The sequence below is a fragment of the Phoenix dactylifera genome, unplaced genomic scaffold, assembly GCF_009389715.1.
Source record: "Phoenix dactylifera cultivar Barhee BC4 unplaced genomic scaffold, palm_55x_up_171113_PBpolish2nd_filt_p 000352F, whole genome shotgun sequence".
Classification (NCBI taxonomy): Eukaryota; Viridiplantae; Streptophyta; class Magnoliopsida; order Arecales; family Arecaceae; genus Phoenix; species Phoenix dactylifera.
Genome location: NW_024067810.1, coordinates 13,102 through 30,824, shown reverse-complemented (window position 1 = coordinate 30,824; position 17,723 = coordinate 13,102). Strand labels below are relative to the sequence as shown.

The 17,723-nt window shown below is 38.1% G+C and overlaps 2 protein-coding genes and 1 non-coding gene across 5 annotated transcripts; 1 reads left to right on the top strand and 2 right to left on the bottom strand.

Moving 5' to 3' along the window:
- Positions 1-2,879: 2,879 nt before the first annotated feature.
- Positions 2,880-9,814, top strand: LOC120105735 (protein IQ-DOMAIN 32-like). 3 transcript variants are annotated; one of them, XM_039118444.1, is made up of 6 exons: positions 2,880-3,124; positions 4,435-4,773; positions 4,860-5,051; positions 5,676-5,777; positions 5,882-7,592; positions 9,345-9,814. In XM_039118444.1, the coding sequence occupies exons 1-6, from the start codon at positions 3,035-3,037 to the stop codon at positions 9,362-9,364; spliced, it is 2,454 nt and encodes an 817-aa protein (XP_038974372.1). In that variant the 5' UTR covers positions 2,880-3,034; the 3' UTR covers positions 9,365-9,814. The 3 variants fall into 3 exon arrangements, with proteins under 3 accessions (XP_038974372.1, XP_038974371.1, XP_038974373.1); XM_039118443.1 differs by having other exon boundaries at positions 4,860-5,078; positions 5,697-5,777; XM_039118445.1 differs by having other exon boundaries at positions 2,882-3,124; positions 5,697-5,777.
- Positions 8,776-8,848, bottom strand: TRNAK-CUU. The gene has a single exon. It is a non-coding gene; the product is annotated as a tRNA-Lys (tRNA).
- A 5,586-nt stretch (positions 9,815-15,400) lies between the features above and the next one.
- LOC120105734 (GDP-mannose 4,6 dehydratase 1-like) lies at positions 15,401-17,031 on the bottom strand. Its single transcript, XM_039118442.1, has one exon. It carries the CDS (start codon positions 16,793-16,795, stop codon positions 15,662-15,664), a length of 1,134 nt encoding a protein of 377 aa, XP_038974370.1. The 5' UTR covers positions 16,796-17,031; the 3' UTR covers positions 15,401-15,661.
- Positions 17,032-17,723: the final 692 nt, after the last annotated feature.

Genomic DNA, 17,723 nt, shown 5'->3' with positions numbered 1-17,723 from the left:
TAGTTTAAGTTGAGCTAAAACCTAATTGACCAACTTGCATCCATGCATTGCCTGAAAAAATTTAGAAATTGTAGGGGATTTGTGCATTAGCAGGTCCTTAGACTACCATATCCCTGTAAAACCTTTATTTCTTGCTTGATAGTTTTGGCTAGAAGTTTAATAGCTCAAGATTTAATCTTCATTTCACTCCTGCTTCCTGTAATATTTTGTCTTGTTAAACTTTCACATTTTATTGTCCTCTTTAGTTTTGATAATCTAGGGATAGAGTGTATATGATTTTCTCTACAGTTGACTTGCACATCATATGAAAACTATTTTATGCATCAAATTCTAGCAGAGTTTGAAAATCTCATGTAATGTAATCAACAATTTGTTAGACTTGAGAGACAGTGGCCCTTTTTCCAGCTACACATACATGATCTTTAGGACTACGAAGATGGGGTGGGGTAGGGCAGCACGGTTACATGATCCTCAATTGAGTTGGTACTCCTTAGGGCAAATTCCAAATAATTGAACCCGAGTATCTTGCAAAATAGAAAGTCATTCAGTCTGCTGCATTGTTCGTCTTCTTATAAATATGAATAGTCTTGAAAGACTGCAAGATGCCGATCATCCTCCTAATATCCCCCACGATGGGGTGGGAATCGTGAGCATAGGTCTGCTAATTTAATAAGCAACCGATAGCCATTTTAGAATCCCCTGCAAGAATTACATTAGGAGCCTTTCGGACTACAGCTATATAAACTAAGCCCTCTTAGGCTCATCTTATCTCTATAAGAGGGATAATTACATCAAAGAACCGACATCCTTCTGCAGCTACCAATGCAGGTCCCTCATTCCGAATCACGAATTCCGTACTACTATTAAAGTTGATCTTAAGAAAACCTAGAGATGGAGGCTTCAAGTGAAGTGTGCCACCCTCAAAGGCATACTAGATGTTTCACCAAAAAAGGAAAAAAAAGCACACTAGATGCTACCCTACTTATTATGATCCTGTATTGTATCCGAGGCCTCTTTTTTCCATCACAAGCAACATGGAGTAGAGTGTCCTTGTCCCCTATCTTCATGACAAAGACTCTCCCAAACACCTTACCAATAATAATCTTATCATGAAAGACAACCTATCCAACCTTCCAAACCTTAATCTACAACTCAATTATAAGGACTTTCATTAAGAAAAAACAACAAACAGGTGAAATAGCCTACTTTCCCAAACCTTGCTGAACAAGGCTATAATGTTTAATTTGTATTCCCCTTTCACATCCAACGGTCAGTATCATAGGATCGGATCACAGGACGCATATCGTTCGGACGATCAACTTTGGGCGGCGCGGTCTGCACACGCGTTTTCCTTGCACGTGCCAGAAGCACGCGTCCCGGATTATAGCCGATGGCATGATGACACGTTGCACTTTCCGCTGCCCCAGCGGTCCTCGACAACCCCCGTTGCCTCCCGGGCCCCACCGTGTACGGCTATATTAGATAGTTTCAGATGTTCCGCAGGAACCGTTGAAATTACTGAAGTTTGGTGCACTGGGCCCTGATGGGCCATCCATGGATCGCGAAATTGAGTGACTGATTCTTGTAATAAAGTTGTTCCTGAGAAGTATCTGCGCAGAGATCTCAGTTTGGTCCCCCGCTCGCCAGCGGCGCATGAAAGGTGGCGTCCGTTAGCCGATGCAGTTAGTAACGCCGTTTATCCCTATCCTAATCAACCGTTAATTACCGTTAGGTAGAAAATAACGGGCAGCTCTTTTGTCGTAGAAATTTGATTATTATAAATTGAGCTGGCATAATTAATTTAGTTACTATAAAAGGAAAGGCAGAAAACAAAAGCAGTGAAACAATGGCCATGAAGAATGGTTCAGGTGATCCTTTTTTTTTTTGCATCTATATATATATGCACGGATATTTAAGCGATAGCCAGAGTTACAATAATTTGACTTGGCTTTTTAACTATTTATATATTCAATTAGAATATTTAAAATTTAAAAATATTTTATTTTATAATTAATTAACATAATCAAAAAATGGTTACTACCCCAATAATTCTTTTATTATTTGCTACTTTATAGTTCACTTTTGATCATAATAGCAATTATTCTATATTATAATAACTGTATAAACATGTTGTTACTTTATTATAAATATAAAATATCACCTTAATAGTGTTTCTTTTCTATTACTGCAAATTGGAATAAGCATCAAACTTATGAGTTTTGCACAAAATATAAGATGGATCAGTAGTACATTAGAAATTTTAATATTTATTTTACTTATATGGTTTGGCAAAAATATTTTTACCTTATTATCATCAAAAAAAAATATTATTACAACCTTGTTACTCAAATTATAATATTTTTTGAGTTTGTAAAGAGATTTGAATTTATATTATTATATTTGAAAATTTTGAGAAGTTATTTAGTAGCCGGGTGTTGAGAATTATTTGCTTCTTCTCGATTAGGATATCTATGGTAGCCGTTACGATGAAAAAACGGCCGTCATCTTTAAGTTTAACCATGCCTCTGAGCTGGAGTCTACTACGTACGTACTGAGCCGAAACGCAACGAAATAATATACGGCCAGCTGCCTGTATCTAGGGGCGGTTTCTCGCGAATCTCGTGACCGGTTGCCGTTGGGATCGCCTCATCCACCGGAAACATGAAAACCGGATCCCATCACCGCAGTGAGCTTACCACATCCTGTCCGTGATTGTCGATTGACCGGAACGTAACGGAAACGGACCTTTCTTTCCTTCATTCGGCAAGTTTTAGAGGCGACGCAAAACGGTTGGGAAGAGGACGCGCGTGGAAAATAGTGGACGCGAGCCCCCGAATTAAACCCGATTTAAAACCCACTCCTCTTTTTCCTAAAAAATCCGACAATGTCGAGCTCCCAAAAAAATAAATGATGTAGAGCGGCATGGCCGCCAGCTGAAACGCTACTGCGAAACCGAGGAGAAGCACTCTCTCTCCCTCTCTGAAAACCCAGAGAAAAAGGAGAAGAATTCGTGAAAAAATCGTCGGAGGGGGTGATGGGGAGATCGAAGAGATCCTGCTTGAGGATGATTGCTTGCACTGGCGGCGCGGATGTGGATGACGACGGGGATAATTCGATGGCTGAGGTAATTGCTTCTCTTTGTCGCGGTCTCTTCTTTGTTCGTTTTGCTGTGCATTGCTGTTTGATTGGAGGGTTGAAGCTTGCTTCTTGTTCTTTAGTTGTGAATTTGGTGGAAGCTTAGATGAGGTTATGAGAGTGGCGTGGTGGGTTTGGTTGTGGTTGAGTTGGAACTGTGGGGATTGTGGTGGAATTTGGGTAAAGTTTGATCTTTTTACTGGCTTGGGTTTGTTTTGGATAGTTACCAGATCCATGGATGTGGATGCTCAAAAAAGGTGCAGAGGTCTCATAAAAATATCATTTTTGTCCTTTTCTCTTTCCCTCCCTATTTCTCTTGCGATGGGTATCTGGGTTCTATTAGGAGTTGCTACTGGGCTGCATTGAGAAGCACATTGTTTGTTTCTAAGTGTTGATTTTTCTCTCTGCTGTGAGTACTGCCCTTCGGGAAGAGGACCGGGAATTGATTGGGTTGCTGGAATGCATTGATTTGGGAAATTGGTTACTTGTGCATGTTTTTCATGATTAAATGTTGGTGCTGCTTAAGTGGATGTTCTGTTCGTTTTGGATCTGAAAGAGAGATTAGGTTTGTGATTATTTTTTTCATAATTTTTGGGAGAAAAGAATTGATGTTGATGTTATAATTTTAATTTGATCCAAAAGTTTAATATAGACAACAACTGTGTTTTGTAATCTTTGATCCCTTGGGAACACCCCATTACTAGATCTGGCTGGGACAATTTATGAGATGTTCCTTAAACATGATGGATCGGATGTAGGGGCTTGTCAGGAACTGCAGGCACGGTTGGGAAATGATGTGTTGATTGAGCAGGACTGTGGCGGTTGATCTTAATTATTTACTAAGAAAATGTGAGAGAGAGAAAAAAAAAGAAACACAATTAAGTTGTCCAGCACCATGGATCTGATTTCGAGAATGTCTTTGCTTGGATTTTGCATGAGTTGGAAAATACTGGGAGATAATTGGCACAACACTGAATTGGTTTGGTGATTGTGTTAGCTTATACAACTTTATATGAGCATCTTGTAAGCTTTTCTCAAATTGAGGACGCAGTTAACACTTGCCTAATTGGTGAATAATTTGTCCTCATCAGAGACATACGAGTCATGACAACATAATACCAAAATAATATAACTTGAGCACTGCATGTGGATTTCTTCCTCTGTCCTTCCTTGTTACAATAAAAGTTGGCAGCATGTGAAGCTTCAGATAGGCTGATTCCTCCATTGCTTGTCCCATGTTATCTTATTATTATTATTTACTGATTAGAAGCTTCCTGACTTTAATCCATTCTTTCTCAGAGCAAAACTTCATCAGATAGACGCCGATGGAGTTTCCGAAAGAGATCAACCAGGCACAGAGTGCTAAGCAATAGTGTGGTCTCAGATCCTGTGTCTGTCAGCTATAACAAGGAAAGCATACAAGTCCCGATGAATACTTTTGATTCTCCAATATATTCTTCTATTCCAGGAAAAAAACCCACAGAACAAAAGATAAATGAAACCTTCCCCTTACCATCTGCTGTCATGAATTCTGGAGTAGCTAATCTGCTGGCAACTGATGAAAATTCCATTGCCAATGACATCCACCTCGATGAATCTGTTGTTATTGTCATTCAGGCTGCCACTCGGGGATTCTTGGTATATTCTTTTCTCAGTTGCAATTGCTTTGTGTATTTTCCAAGGGTTTGTATTATATTTCTCTGATTTCCTGTGAACGTGTTCAGGCTAGGAGAGGATTACAAAAACTTAAGAGTGTTGTCAAATTGCAAGCTGCTGTACGTGGACATTTGGTTAGAAGACAGGCCATTGGAACATTGCGTTGTGTCCAAGCCATTGTAAAATTGCAAGCATTTGTGCGAGCTCATCATAAATGTCAATTAGTTGAGAAGTTAGCTGCACAAGAGAATAAGCTCCAGGTACATTCCCAGAGATCAAGACTATTGGTAAAGTCCTTTTGCTTCACTAATTATTGATTCACATCGTATAGCAGAATGACCTTGGGGTTGCATAAAATATTTTATTTCACTATTTTTAAATAATTATGTTCTAAATTACAACAAAGATTCCATTATTCTATTATAAGAATTTATGAGCAGCCTCTTTCTAGCCTTAGATTACAATCAAAGATCTTAGCCAATGCAACTCTTGATCTTGGCAGGACTCACCTTGTAAGTCTGCTGACTCGGTTCTGACCCTACCATCACATTATTAGCAAAAGTGTTGTGGCTGACTGTGATTGAGATTTGGATAATCTTGTTATTTTTATATTTTCTCGTCCTATGTTTCCTATTCAAGCTGCAACATATATTCATCTCTCCTGGAATCGGTCATAAATAACTCTGGCTGATTCAACTTTCATTAGAGGATTAATTTTGATTGCATTTTGAGAAGAGGGTGGAGGGGTTGCTTAAAGTAGTATTTGTATTTATCAATAGACTGAGCTATGTGCCTAAACATTGTTCAATATTTGTCATCATATGCTATGAAAATGCTTTCTTCTTCTTGTGAAGCATTATATTTGTTGTTTTATGTCTTACCAGATTGATATTTTCCGGGTGCAGGAGAAGGAAAATTCTTGCATAAAACCAAACAAAACATATTCCTCAACTAAGATACTCCTTTCAAATGGATTTGCTCATCAGGTATGAGCAATCTATCTTTTTTACAAGTTCACCGTTGTAACAGTGGTTTGTAATCTTAATATTTTTTCCTTTAAAATTAATTTTCATGTTTCTGTTTTATCAAGCTTTTGGAGGCTGCGCCAAAGAAAAAACCCATTCACATAAAATGTGATGCCTCAAAATCTGATGATTCGGCATGGAAATGGTTGGAGAGGTGGATGGCCGTTACTTCATCAGATATAGGGCAGCAGCTGGAGAAAAAGTTTAATCAGGGTTGTCAGGGACGAGAAGAAATCACGGAGTTGGTTGATTTCGAAGCAAGCAAGGAGGTTCCACCTGCAGTCTTTGTGTCATATGATGCAGAGTTTGCTCCAGAGGAAATAAGAGTGCTAGCTAATGGCAAAGGGGTTGTTACAGCTAAAAATTCTGGTAACTTGAAGTTTGAGGCTCCAATATCTGTTCCAGATAATTGCTCAATTTCATTGGTGAAGGATGACCAGGAAAAAACTCAGTTCAAAAATGAGACTTTGGGTATCACACAAGAGAATCATATGAAGATTGAAAATGTTAATGAAACAACTACAGATTCTCTCTCAAGTCAAAAGCATTTGAAATCAAATTCAGCTGAAAAAATAGTGCTTGATGATGTTTCTGAGAAGCCTGATTTTGACTGCAATGGCCTGAAGAATACTTCTAACAGTGCAGTCTTTGAGCCGGTAGGAACTGAAGGAAAGAAGCTTGTACAGGGGTTGAGAAAACCATGCAATCCAGCATTTGCTGCTGCACAGTCAAAATTCGAAGTGCCGACCTCAAGCTCTTCTATCAGCAGGTGTAGTAATTCTGCTTATCAAGATGCTACAGCCAAGTCAAAATTAGATAGTTATAATTTTCAGATAGATGCTTCAAAAGAGAGTAAGGACATAAGCTTTACAGAGAACAGTGTATCTTGTGATCCAAGAGTTCAAATTGCTACTTCAGAATGCGACACTGAAATTTCTATCTCCTCCACACTCGACTCACCAGACAGATCTGAAACTGAAGGTGGGGAAATTGTCCTAGAAATTGAATCTTTGGAGAAAGGGCACCATGATGTCAGTGGTGATGCTGATACTGATCTTAATCTTAAAATGAAGACTGAAGACAAGAACTCTTCCTTTGATTCGGAAGTCCTTCAGCCGCAACAACCTGAGGAAAGTGCTGGAAATCTACTCAACTCAACTGCTGCCAATGATGTAGTGCAGGTGGAACAACAGCCCGCTGAGCCAACCACACCAGATATGCCGACTCAACTGGAAAATTCTGTAGATCCACAGATGCGGTCATCACTAGAAGGAACCCCCAAAAGCTGTACAACAGTCACTGAGGCACATGGAACACCATCAAGTCAGATATCGGTAAATGCCAAAAAGAGCAAAAAAGATGATAATATGCCTATTCAAAAGCAAAGATCTCAACTGGCAGGCAAGAGGTCACCATCTAATCCAAACAATGATTCAGGTGGAAGGACTGAACAATTGACAAGGGATTCAAAGAATGCAAAGAGGCGCAGCTCATTCGGGATGGCTAAACCGGATCATATTGATCATGAACACAGGATCAGCAGTAGCAATTCCCTTCCAAGTTACATGCAAGCCACCAAGTCTGCAAGGGCTAAGGCCCATGCAAGTATTTCTCCAAAATTGAGCCCTGATGTGCATGATAATCAAATGAAGAAAAGACATTCCTTACCTATGGCGAATGACAAACAAGGTTCCTCCCCACGCATGCAGAGGTCAACATCACAAGCACAACAGTATTCAAAGGGCAATGCCACTCATTCTCCTCATAATTCTGCAGGTAACTTGTCAATATTCCGTCCACTTCTATCATGCACTGCAGATGCTAGATTTGTTTAGTTTGCTAATCCAACTAATTTAGATTTATCTAATGCTCAATGCCATCTAGTATAGTGCCCTGTAATGAATTGTTTGATGGGATCATTCTAATTGGCAAACGTCCGTTAACCATTGTGGATGCTGATTAACCTAGCTCTTTTAACATGTACAATCTTTATCTTATGTTTCTTTTTTTTGGCATTACGTTCTGTTAGCGGTACTACAATCTTTTAGCTGGAATAGATCTTACCCCTCGTATGTCATCTATTGTAGTCCACTTACAGCTGGATAAACTTTCATCAAATTTGTTTGTAAAATCACTGAATAAGCAAAGCTTCAGATATTAATTTACAATCACTTTGGACTTTAAAATTTGTAATAATAAAACAACAATATCAATTTTTTATTTATAACATTTGTGGTCACACCAAGTTAGGAGCACTGGATTTAAGTGAAATCAAATAGTTGTCCTATTATACTCCTGTGGCTCAAGTTTGCTGACAGTAGAAATGGCATTGTTGATGCCAACTTTAACACAGAAGCTGAGGAAATTGCAAGTTGCAGAACTTGTTCACAGTTTTTGGCACTACCATGATAGCTGACAGTGTAGTGCATTAACGAGTAAATTTAAACATGCATCATCAAGTTATAGTTCTATAAACAATTCTAATATTGAAATTCATCCTAGGTGAATCAAACATCCTGCTATTCTAGGATTACAATATAAGAATTTTCTAAATATTAACTGTTTAGATTTGGAAAGCATGCACTTTCTTTGGACTGGCAAATAGCTGTGTATTACATATTTTATATTTCATAAAACAAACAATAAATAAAATATGAATATTAACTACTGCTTTTTAAATTTAGTTATCTATTTATAATCAATTATATAGTATTCCTGATAGAAAATGAAGATCTTTATACCCTAGACCTGAATATTCTAATAAAACAAAATAAATGAAATAAAAAAAATAAAAAAGATAAAAACAAAGTCAAATAAATATAAAATTATAATAGAAAATAAAATAAAAAATGTAAAGTATGAAACATGAAGCGGTTAAATAAAAAATAGTTAAATACAAAACAAAAATGAAACAAGAAGCCAAACAAGAGATGAGGAAATAAAAAATAAATTTAACAAACGCCCACCGTGGGGCTCGAACCCACGACCACAAGGTTAAGAGCCTTGCGCTCTACCAACTGAGCTAGACGGGCAACCATGAAATGTAAGCAATACGGAAATAAAAAACTGAAATATTAGGAAAACTGAGAACATGGACATTGAGGGAGAACTTTTCTTTTTTTGGTGGGGGGCGCGGGGTGTTAGGTCTATTAGGAGATTGGGAAATGAAGAAAAAATAAAGAATACCTGTGGTGGATGTTAGAAAGATGAAAAACATATATAAAATAGGGTGAGAGTTTTTCAATGTTCACTTAACTATATCTTTATGTGATAATAATAAAAGCTAAATTGCATGTAATATATAAAAATGACAAATTGACACTCTTTTGAAATTCCAAAACCCCTTTTTGATATGGCACCGAAGTTCAAATTCATCCATCCTGTTCATCTTGTGTCTGGGCATTCCTTGAGTGAACATGTTCTTAAGCTGTAATTTTGCTATTAACCTGATTATTAATAACTACCCTCTTTGTTCGACCTTACTGATATCTTGATCATTGTCTCACATCTTGAAATCTCTGTTTTCAGAGAGGAGATGGCAAAGATGACCAAGCCTTCTGAGCAACATATGATCTGAACTCATCCTAAAAATATTATGGATTTCATGTCAAATGGAAGGTTAGCTAATTCAGTCATGTTTCCGATACATCTTGTGCTTTTGTTATTAGCATATGGTGTGAATGGTGTGAGTGATGGGCAAGGAGCAGATCAAGATTACATGATGTACATTATTGTTTAACATAAGCTTCTGCCCATAGTTTTCTATGTTAGCATGCGTTTTTTGTGATATGCGGCTGGGTTCGGGGGAGTTGTTTGTGCTTCCATAGGCAACCCTGATGTGTTGGGTTTTGATTGTAATAAATTGAGACAGCCTTTTGTCATTAATATTGTCAGATCAAGCAGGACCAAGGTGTCGATCAAACCATCTTCAAGACACAGTCTCATGGTTCAAATCTACCAGGGGAATGATATTTTTTTATGTTTCTCTTTTTCTTAAACCCATCACCAATGTGGATACTTGGATACTTGATGTTGCAGTAGTTTAACATTTCTTTTTCTTGATTCAGTGAACCGTACACTGAATTCAGACTCCTTCCAGCATTGTGTTTTGGTAGTTGGTATTCTCAGCACTAGACGTAGTGCTGAGAATTTTCCTGTGGTTAGAGAGGAATGAATCCAAGGGGGGCGAGCAGTGTACTCGTTCAATTGAGCATTTCCTCGGCCTCTCACCACATACCATTTCCCCCTTAGGGCAATGGATGAGGACTTTTCAAAGTTTTTGCAAAATCTAAAGGGCTTGGATTCGGTGCAGGCAATTTGAATAGGCAAAGTGGCATCCAATCAGCATTGCAGAGTGCCCATAGATGTCTCAGTATTTTCCGCATCACTTGAAGGTGAATCAATCATCAAATGGGGATTGAGAAAATCTAGATATCCTCTAATGTTTTCCACATTCATCCCTTAAAACAGGAAAGTTCGGTCATCAACTATTTTACCCCCGGATGTGTGAAGAAACCAAAAAAACATCCATGGCGAAATACCATAGAAGAGTGAAAGAAGGAAAGAGTTAGAGAAGGGTATGTGCACTTTGTGCATCCCAATTTCCAGAAGGCCACGTTAACACTAATTAGTAGTAGGGAGCGGAGCAATGATGTTTAGAACTCTTTAAATCGCCTGCAGGTGAATCTATCATCAAATGGGGATCGAGGGAATCGTTCCTCTAATATTTTCCCCCTTCACATGTTTAAATGAAAATGCTCATCAACTATCATCCACAAACTATAAATTTTTGATAAAACAATATAAAACTAATCACAGATGATTATAAATAAGTATGCGGATAAAGATACTTCTAAAACGATATTCTATTTAGTACACGAGAAGCCTTGATTGTCAAGTATTTATATTCCTTGGATATGCAACACATATAGTATTACATATTTGCCTTATCTTTAAGGATAGTTTCATTCATTCGCTGATTTAAAAAAATAAATATTTGGCACACCCATATAAATAAAAGTGAAAATCTTTATAATCATAATAAAATTGAAAACTTTTCTTGACACCCTACAATTGCATTTTTTTCATTGGATACTTAACACCATTTGTGGTCATCATCTCTTTTATTTGATTTGGTGTATGGCGTCCTTGTATTGAATATGCAAGATATCTCATGGATCAATTCAAGGATAGATTATATGAATATATTAATTCTAAATAATTATAGAATAGGTTAATTTAACAAAAGAAAAATAGTTAAAAGGAAATAATATTGAAACTTGCCCTAGTAAAGTTTCAAGTATCCTGAATTTTTAATCCAAAAATTATTAATACTATGCAACTTACATCTAATTGAGTATCTTTATATAATAAATTTTGCATGCCAATAAATAAAGTAAAAAAAATAAACAAAAATCGATCCATTTTCTGGTCTTAGAATAAGTTTAAGATACCATGTGGATACAATTCGATTTACTACACCTTGTCCATTTAGAACATGAAACTAACTTTAATCCTTATAGGAAATTCTATTGTTAATAGATTTTTCAAGGCTTTTTATTTTCCTCCAATATCTCGCAAGTCATCTCATTTGATGTTATAATGTTTCACATGCTTTTGAAAATACTTCTGTCTATACGATGGCTTTTAAGACAAGCACCCTTCGGAAAAAAAAATGTAAGTAGAGCATAGGGAAAAACTAAGCCAGTCTTGCAATCGAAAGAGATTAAAATCATAAATTATGCATGTTATGCTTACATGACAAGCAAAGTAAACATGAGTAATGCTGGCATTACTAGCCATCTGGATGGCAACATTACGAGTACAAATAGATCAAGATGTCAGGTGGATGATCTTCTATAGGGTAGTGGATATAGTTTAGCTTGACCTTTTTCGGTAGACAGTTCTCAGAAAAATAGCAGAAGCTATGTTATGATAAAAACTGTAGTATAATATGATATGAAAAAAATCTCTTTTTTCCAGAAAGAAACAGTTCTCTGACAGGTTGGTACCAGCAAGCACCTAATGTATATTTCCAGCAATATAAACTACATCGCAAAATGTTTCAAATTTGAGGAGGATGAATAAAACAGTGCACACCGATGATTCCAACTAGAAAATTGGAGGCCACTATTTAGAATAAGTGCAAAAAGAGCAGGTATGTTCCCAATATCCAAACAATATTTCTATGTGCAAAAAAGTTCAGACAACTTAGTAGGGGAAATTTGAAGGTAAGAGGAAAGTGGACCTGTTAATTTGACAGCCAGATCAGCAGATCCCAGATAAAGTTAGGTGTATTAAATTGGTAAGCTTCGACATCATTACTCACCCCTGAGCACTGCAGAGAGGCTTCACCAAGCAGAATGCAATGCAAGTAGCCTCAGAAATACTTTAAGCTCAATCACTTGATTGTCAATATTTAGTGATTAGCAATGGGAAAGACCTAGACAAAGCCAGGAGGTTCCCTAACTAATAAGGTGAAAGTTCAGCTTGATATCAAAATTATGAAAAGAGCATGGATTGACATTCCTAGTTGAAATACATTTTCATGGTATTGTACCACATGGAAAGAATCTAAACAACAAATCCTATATATGTAACATTTAAATTGATTTGAACAATATTGTCCTTATCCTTCTCGACTGAACAAAAAATAGGAGGAAAAAATCTACCTCTACTGTTCAACAAGGATGAGTGTTAATTAAAGTTTCTTCAACAGCAGTAGATTCATGATGAACTGTTCACGTGGAAAGACAGCGAAATCACGATTCAACCAAGTCAAATGTGCTGCAAAACAGCTTTAATCAGGTTGTCCTATAAAATCCACACGAACCCGGATCACTGGAAAAATATGCTTCCAACATCTCAAGACAGAATTATCAATTTTTGGGACAAAATTGGACATTTAAGAAACTCACAGCAGACTTAGAGGAAATCCAACAGCCAAGTTGTACATCATAGGCTATAATAATTTCAACAGACCCCTGTAAATTTTTTCCCTATAGTAGATACTTCGACAAAGGATCACTAAAGTTGTGTCTAACATTTCTGAACCATGCCTCGAAACTTCTCAGTCAACTTCCTGAGCAACATAAAATTTATAATTCCCCAGCTGACTCTTCATTCTCCAACTTATTTTCTCATTTAAAGATTCTATAGTAGAGAAAAAGTAATTTTGCTTACTTCCTTTGTTTCAGGTTTCACCTAAAACCAATTGGTTTTCAAACAATATTGATCAGTTTTGGCCAAGATCAAGCTGAAACTAACCTGCAGTTTTGGTCATATTCTTCCAGTTTCGGTGGTCTCAGACCGTTTGGCCGAAACAAGATTGGAAACGATTTTTATTCATTATTTGTATTTAGTATCATTTTAGTATAAATTTCTTAATTTCTTTAAATCCATTTAGGAAATTATTGTTGATTCTAAGCTCTTGCTCAATTTTTCTAAGTTAAAAAAAAAAGGTTTGGCTTGCATAGTAGAATTCCTCATCTGTGAGTAGGTACTTCTAGCAATTCTATCTTTACTTTCAAAGTTATAAAATTTACTATGTTACTTCTCACCAACTAGAAATTTTCATGAAATAATTATTCCTGCTCAAACAAATTCATGCTCCAATATTGGATAAACCATTCACATTGTTCGAGTTTCTTCCTTCTCAAATTACTTTGATGGGTTACTTTTAAGCCACGGAAAGCAAATCTGCAGCCTCCACTTCCAAGAAGAAGAAGAAGATGATGAAAATGTCAAGTGACTACCTTGCTTAAGCCAGGATGCCTAACAAATTTCGCTTGGAAAGGCCAAAGAATTCAAACAACATGGGGGAATAAAAGCCCCAACTCTAATTTTTTGCAAATCTAATGCGACAGAAATCATCATTAACAAGGCCATGTTAATGTCTGGTTATCTTTTATGTTTTTACATTTTATTTTTTAAAGAAATTCACATTATTATGCATAATAATTAATTTTTTATCAAACAACTGAAACATATATTAAACTTTGAAATGATGTTCACATGAATCTTTTTATCGTTTTTGTTGGTTTTTAACATGGTTTATATTATAATATCAAACTTTCAGCTTAAAACATTGAAAACATGCATCCACTGATCATAAACATTACAAAAAACCCCAAATTTTTGTATGTTTCCATGGCTTGCTTCTTTTTTTTTTTATAATTTTCCTCCTGACTTTTTTTGATCAAAGCTCCAGAAGTCAGACGGAGACTCCCCAAAGCACAAAAGCAATCAAAATTAAACTAAATGGGTCTAGCTGAACTGTAACTAAACCAAGTTTCTAAACCTTCCTTTCTTCACTTTCCTTTCCATGATACTTGCAGCTGCTCTTATGCTTGTTCCTACTGTCAACAGATCATTTTGCAATCCAACCTAGAAAAAACATTTGAATCCAACATATGAAAGACATATAACATCCAAAACAACCTTACATCTAGCTATTTTTTTCTCCTTTATTTGATATCTATTTTCTTTCCGTTTTTCCTCAGATCAGATGGAAATCTGATTGCATACCTGATTACATCCACCATCCATATTCTTTGAGACTTAAATTGGCATTCAAACTTTCCACTATATAAACCCTTTTCTTCTCATATTTGTCCTGCTGCAGATCTCACAACAGCAAACCTCTAAATCTCTATGATTATATCATTCAGCCTGCATTTGCTTATCTAAATAAAAAAAAGATCAGACCGAATAAGCACCTCCTACTACCGTCAAATCATGCACACTAGACAAGCCAAGTCTATATACACCTCTGAAAGGGAATAATCCTCCTAGACAGTGACCAAATTGTAGCAATACAAGTTCTGTGTCAGATTCTGATCAGATACACAATTCCCAAGAACAAAAATAAGAAAATAAGAAAGTGAAACAAAGAAACATAGCAGTCCAAAAGTGGTATTAAAGATGGCAGCATCCGCAACTTACAAGACTAATGTCAATCAAGAAGACTCATTATCCTACATATGAAAACAAACCAATCAACAAGGAGTTCGCTTGTGGTAAAGCCTTTGGAATTGCATTGACTCTTAGACTTTTATACAGAACAATGTGAAACTTGGAGTCGGAAGCAACTGATTGGATCAGATCCAAATCTTTTCATACAAAGACGTAGGAGGAGCACATACAGTTAAGCCTAAGCATGAACAGAGGATAACACTGAATCATTAACAGACAAACACCTTGGAGTCAGTTCCAGATATGAAGATTGGACAAGAACATGAATGCACACAAAGCCAAGCTGACGGAGATTATCTACAATACAAAAACCCATAACAGGCCACATACCCAGCAAGAGGTTCTCTTATTAAAAAGCATTTGGAACTGCAGATGGAGCAGTAGATTAGCCGAAAGAACAAAGTACATCAGATCAGATCCAAATCTTTATAAGCTATACAATTAGCCTTACAGTAGGGAGAAAAACTTCAAACAGATGATACCATATACGATCCAATCTCTCTGCTACCACCTTCAGATGAACAATGCATGTTGTAACATAACGAGACCCAGAGCAACAGATCCAGCAATTATGCATCGATAAATAAATTAATCAATAAATTAATAACAACTTTTAATCTCAAAAAAATAACAACTTTTAGTATTAATAATCAAAGGAAATTACCAGAACAAAACAAAGACACAGAGAACGTCTACTTCATCGATCAAAGAAAGAAATATCACAGCAGAATTTTAAACACTAACCACATGTCCCCAGAAAAACACAGATATTAATATCATTGAAAAATTATAACTTTCTTATCTAAGACGAATCCAACCGAAATTTAAAGGGAAGGACGAGGAAGATTTGCAACTGAATGAGGCCCATTTCTCTATGGTTGCTGCTGGGCATCGATGTATCCAGCGTCAACCAGCACCTTCTCCCTCTTGGCGAGCTCAATGTCCTGGTCCACCATCATCTTGACCAGCTCCTGGAATCCGACCTTGGGCTTCCACCCGAGCACCTTCCTCGCCTTGGACGAATCCCCCTTCAAGCTATCGACCTCTGCCGGGCGGAAGTACCTCTTGTCGATCACCACATGGTCCTTCCAGTCGAGCCCGACATACCCGAAGGCGGCCTCGAGGAACTCCTGCACAGTGTGAGACTCGTCAGTGGCAACGACGTAGTCGCCAGGCTCGTCCTGCTGCAGCATGAGCCACATAGCCTCGACGTAGTCCCCGGCGAACCCCCAGTCCCTCGCGGCAGAGAGATTGCCGAGGAAAAGCTTGGTCTGGAGGCCGACGCGGATGCGGCCGACGGCGCGGGTGATCTTGCGGGTGACGAAGTTCTCCCCGCGACGGGGGCTCTCGTGGTTGAAGAGGATGCCGTTGCAGGCGAAGAGGCCGTAGGCCTCGCGGTAGTTGACGGTGTACCAGTGGGCGGCAACCTTGGCGGCGGCGTATGGGGAGCGGGGGTGGAAGGCGGAGGACTCGGACTGAGGCGGGGGTGTGGATCCGAACATCTCGGAGGAGCCGGCCTGGTAGTAGCGGATGGGCTTGCCGGAGGAGGAGGAGGAGGAGCGGACGGCCTCGAGGAGGCGGAGGGAGCCGGTGGCGACGACGTCGGCTGTGTAGTCTGGGATCTCGAAGGAGACGGCGACGTGCGACTGGGCGGCGAGGTTGTAGACCTCATCGGGGAGGAGGACGTCGACCCATCGGCGGAGGGAGGAGGCGTCGGAGAGGTCGGCGTAGTGGAGCTTCATCCGGGCCTTGGAGGAGTTGTGGGGGTCCACGTACAGGTGGTCCAGCCGGGCCGTATTGAAGTTGGACGACCGCCGGATCAGGCCGTGGACTTCGTAGCCTTTGCCGAGGAGGAATTCGGTCAGGTAGGATCCGTCCTGGCCGGTGATGCCGGCGATCAGCGCCACCTTCCGCCGCTCCGGCACCGCCGCCGGGATCGAGGAGGAGGCCAATGGGCCGTTGTTGAATTCGGATCCGGCGGCGCCGGCGGAGTCGGAGGACGCCATTGGGTTGTTTCTTTCCTTTCTTCCCCTAATCGAGATCTGGAGAGGGCGGTGGGAATGGGGTTTAGTTCGACTTCAGATCTGGAGGGGGATAGAGGAATTTATGGGAAACTTGGGGGGGTCGTGGGGATGGACTTCTCCGTAAAATTTACGAGGGGAATTGGGAATGGCAAGGGAGGAGAGGGAGCGGGTCAAGCAGGGGGACCACCAAGCGCGTTTCCGCCCTAAGTGAAGGAAGAATTAGGGGATACGGCCATACAAGCGGCGGCTCGGACCGAGAGCTGCAAATCTCTATTCAACCAGAGACTGCAGAAGATCTTGGCTTTTGTGAGCAGAAATTTCTGCTAAGATCTTGACTCTCTTCCATGCCTTCTCCATACCTATTCTTTTAGAAATTATTAATTATTATTTTTTTTATTATTTTAAAATTAATATTTATATGTATATTCTTATAAAATACTTGCTTTACTATTTTATTCTTTATTATTATTATTTTTGCTAATATACCCACAGCATTTAATGTTGTTGAAAAATTAAAATGATTAAAATATTCATAAAGTGATAGCGATAGAAGATAAAAACTAATTTCAAAATTTTATATAATTTTTAATTCAAATAAATATGGTTTTTATTAATCGTGATAGAACAACTGTTGTATTAGAATCATTTGTGCAAAAACAGTGTTTTATGAGAGTACAAAAATAAATATAAATTTTAAGAGGGTATTCACGTAAATTTTAAATTTTTAGAAGGATATTTATGCAAAAAAAATTCTTAATTATAAATATTATCAATCTCATCTTGAATCATAATTATTTAGCAGTTAGGAATTCTTTCCAAAAAAACAATATGAGGAAGCAATATGATAAAATGATTGACCCTCTTTTTTTACATTTTTTTGTGTATAGTCCATTTAGCATTTGAGATTGTG

Excerpts from the sequence above, each read along its gene's own strand:
- LOC120105735 (XM_039118443.1), top strand. The coding sequence starts at position 3,035 with ATGGGGAGATCGAAGAGATCCTGCTTGAGGATGATTGCTTGCACTGGC. Across the intron at positions 3,125-4,434 it reads GGGATAATTCGATGGCTGAG|AGCAAAACTTCATCAGATAG; the intron begins GTAATTGCTTCT and ends ATTCTTTCTCAG. Across the intron at positions 7,593-9,344 it reads TTCTCCTCATAATTCTGCAG|AGAGGAGATGGCAAAGATGA; the intron begins GTAACTTGTCAA and ends CTCTGTTTTCAG.
- LOC120105734 (XM_039118442.1), bottom strand. The coding sequence starts at position 16,795 with ATGGCGTCCTCCGACTCCGCCGGCGCCGCCGGATCCGAATTCAACAAC.